The sequence below is a fragment of the Oncorhynchus clarkii genome, chromosome 3 (assembly GCF_045791955.1).
Source record: "Oncorhynchus clarkii lewisi isolate Uvic-CL-2024 chromosome 3, UVic_Ocla_1.0, whole genome shotgun sequence".
Taxonomy (NCBI): domain Eukaryota; kingdom Metazoa; phylum Chordata; class Actinopteri; order Salmoniformes; family Salmonidae; genus Oncorhynchus; species Oncorhynchus clarkii.
This window is the reverse complement of record NC_092149.1, coordinates 69,442,986-69,446,253: the sequence shown is the minus strand read 5'-3', so window position 1 is coordinate 69,446,253 and position 3,268 is coordinate 69,442,986. Positions and strand designations below refer to the sequence as shown.

The window sequence follows — 3,268 nt, the reverse complement described above, 5'->3', positions numbered from 1 at the left end:
GCCCTATGCTCACTTTTCTGGATGCAATTTACACAATGCTTGTCCCTGATCCAGATCAGGAGCCTGCTAGATTTGTAGTTTTATGGAACAATGTTAGTTTTCACCGGGCTGTTCTGGTTTGCTACCCATCCACAGTTTGCCACCCATCCACAATTTGTAGTTTTGTACCTACCCCCATATTCACCTTTTCTAAATCCCATAGAGGAATTCTTCTCAGCCTGGCGCTGGAAAGTGTATGATCGCCAACCCTATGCCCGCATGACGCTTCTCCAGGCAATGGTGGACGCATGTGGGGACATAGAGGTTGCCTCTGTCCAAGGTTGGATACGCCATGCTAGGAGATACTTCCCTCGATGTTTGGCAAGAGAAAACATATCTTGTGATGTGGACGAAGTATTGTGGCCAGACCCAGGCCGGAGAAAAGATGAAGCGTAGCTTAGCACTGGTGACTGCCCTCCCCCCTACCAATTCCTGGACTGCCCCCCTGGGACCCCACACACAAAATGGTGTTCTTTACTGTATTCTAAAGAATACACTTTTGGTTTACATATGTTTATGGTTTTGTTGTATGCTACTGTATACAACAGTAATGTTTGGCCTAATAAATATTTTCTGTTTCTACATTGCATTGGTGTTTACAGTGTACTTGTTACCCCTCAGCAGATTACTTTCACTGTAGAACAATGTATTGGTGTTTACAGTGTACTTGTTACCCCTCTCAGCAGATTACTTTCACTGTAGAACATTGCATTGGTGTTTACAGTGTACTTGTTACCCCTCTCAGCAGATTACTTTCACTGTAGAACATTGTATTGGTGTTTACAGTGTACTTGTTACCCCTCTCAGCAGATTACTTTCACTGTAGAACAATGTATTGAAATGTAGATATAAGCCTATGAAAGACCAAAGAGCTTTAGATTTAGAACAACAGTGTTTACATGGAATATCCAAAAATGTACTATTATGAAAGCAATGTTTGCCATTTGATGCAAATGCTTCATTCTGACATGTGTTTATGGAATTTTGAAGGAGATGTGAGGCATTTTGCATTTTGTGTGTGCAGTTTTGGGAATTGTGTGTAGAGTTTTGAAAAAAGGAGACAGTTTTGAAAACGTGTGTAAGCAGTCTTGCTGATTCTCAAAATGCATTATGTCTTGCTTTAAAGTTGTCCCTCATGAGTGGAGACATTGACTCCCACCCTGCTTCAACTGCACAGCCTCTTACAATCCTCTTGTTCCTGGATGATTTCTGACCACTGTAATGGGCTTAAATCTTCTCTGAACACTGTTCTGCCATGCCACCCTACAGATTTCCCTCCCATACCTGTAGACACTCCACACCAGAGCTCTTCCTTTCCCAATCTGAAAAACCTCCAGGGCTATCTCCAGTGTTCAGGGGACTTGTCCCTTCTCTATGTGCAGCACCTCCAGGGGCAGCAACAGCAGCACAGTCTCCTTAGAGGGTTATTCTTCTTGTACCTGGTGGCCATTTTAAATTTCTCGTTAGTGATGGTGACGTAGTCCTGTGTCTTCTCTACGCTGGTCTGGATGTTGTCTATGTAGCCTCCTTGCTCCTCCACCAACATAAAGATATCCATGAACAGTTCTCTCAGCTCCTTCATGTTGCTCTCCAGATTCAGTAGCTCCTATAGCAGTTACACGAAGGATAAAGACAAAACAGTAGTCAAGGATTTGTCTGAACGGACAGTGTAACTGGTGTAAATTACACGAGACATTAGTGTTTGTCGGTCACAGACATACATGGCCTACTGAGATTCTTAACTTTACCTTCAATGACATATTCTTGCATTTTCTTACACATCAAAACTTACGCTTACCTTGTGTCTCTGCTCGATCTCGGACAGCTGAGCGCGTGTGATGCGTTCATCGTTGAGGAGGTTCTGGTTAAACACCTCCCACTTCCCTGTGGCAACCATTTCATCGACTCCCTCCTCGGTGACTTCACGACCAAACACCTCCAGCTGGCGGATGATGAAGTTTTTACAATGCTCCTGTTTACTGAGGATGGAGTTGTTGTACAGACACATCACCTAGGAGTGGTAAAATATGAACAAGTACTTTAGACCAGAAGCAGACATTTCTTTTCACTGTTTGCTTAGCTAGCATATATTAAAAACTAAGACTAACAATATATATTTTTGCTGAGGTTCATCAAGTGTTGTCAGAAAAACATCAGAAAACACCATTGAAATAAAAGGTTATAATAACTAATGGAGAGTGACCTGTTGGAATTGTCTAAGTAGCGCTGCGTGTTGGGAGCGTTGAATGCGTGTAGTGGCTGTAGCCAGTCCCTGCATGTCTTCTAAACTCTGTGTCTTCTTGGAGAGGTCGTCCAGCTGTCTGTGGATGCTCTCTGCCTGCAGCTTGATGTCCGTCGTCACATCACTGTCCTTCTTCATCACACTGAAACGACGCATGGCTGCCACCAGGGTCCTTTGTTGCTGGCTGAACTTCTTCACCTGGGGAGAAGGAGAAGAGGATTCAGTCAAACTTTAAATGAATAACAAGAATTTATAGAGCATCCTTCCACCTCCCTAATTCACAACATTATTCTCATGGACAATTGGACATACAGTTGCAGTCCAACCGAGGTGCATGCTTTGCGGGTCGACATGTCTATATAGTTACGGCCACTCATAGGAGGAATATGTGAGCTTACTAACCTCCGTTTCCAGCTCAGTGATGTCACCGCGGATATGCTGAGCCTCGGACAGGAAGTTGTGCAGGACTGGTTCTTGCTCGAACACCACAGCCTGCTGCGGGGTGGCGACCTTAACCCCCAATGGGGCATCTGGGTTAGCATCTTCCTCAGGGAATGGGGTATCATCTGTCTCTCTGCTCACCTCCTGAAAACCCTGGGCCCTCTGACGCAGCTCCTGCAGGCGGTCCTTCATAGTCAGAGACTTCTCGTTGGAGATCAAGCAGAAGGATGACAAAAGCCTGTGAGTTGAGGCCCCTTAGTGAAGTTATCCCTTAGTGAAGTTATCTCCAAAGGACAGAGCCTTTTGGTGGACCTCACTCAGGAGGACAGGGTCTGATGTTGTTTCACTGTAATAAGGAACATATGGTCTTGGTTGACAATGTATATGGTGTCTCCAACTATTGTTGGTATACCTAAAGTATAGCTAAAGAGTAAACACTGTTTTAAGCAAAGGTGTTTCAGTCAACATTTGAGTTTATTCATCATAATTACAATGAGGAACTCTAGGTCTTATGAGGTAAATATGTACAGTACCAGTCAAAAGCTT

General features: G+C 44.1%; 1 protein-coding gene across 1 annotated transcript; it reads right to left on the bottom strand.

Moving 5' to 3' along the window:
- Positions 1–1,411: 1,411 nt before the first annotated feature.
- LOC139406101 (syntaxin-19-like) lies at positions 1,412–2,914 on the bottom strand. The gene is made up of 4 exons (XM_071148575.1): positions 2,684–2,914; positions 2,243–2,479; positions 1,838–2,050; positions 1,412–1,645 (listed from the first exon to the last, which is right to left on the bottom strand). Exons 1-4 carry the CDS (start codon positions 2,912–2,914, stop codon positions 1,412–1,414), a joined length of 915 nt encoding a protein of 304 aa, XP_071004676.1.
- Between the last annotated feature and the right edge of the window lie 354 nt (positions 2,915–3,268).

Coding starts and splice junctions, on each gene's coding strand:
- LOC139406101 (XM_071148575.1), bottom strand. CDS start 2,914: ATGAAGGACCGCCTGCAGGAGCTGCGTCAGAGGGCCCAGGGTTTTCAG. Junction 2,480..2,683: donor TCACTGAGCTGGAAACGGAG/GTTAGTAAGCTC, acceptor CCTTCTCCCCAG/GTGAAGAAGTTCAGCCAGCA. Junction 2,051..2,242: donor TACTTAGACAATTCCAACAG/GTCACTCTCCAT, acceptor TACCACTCCTAG/GTGATGTGTCTGTACAACAA.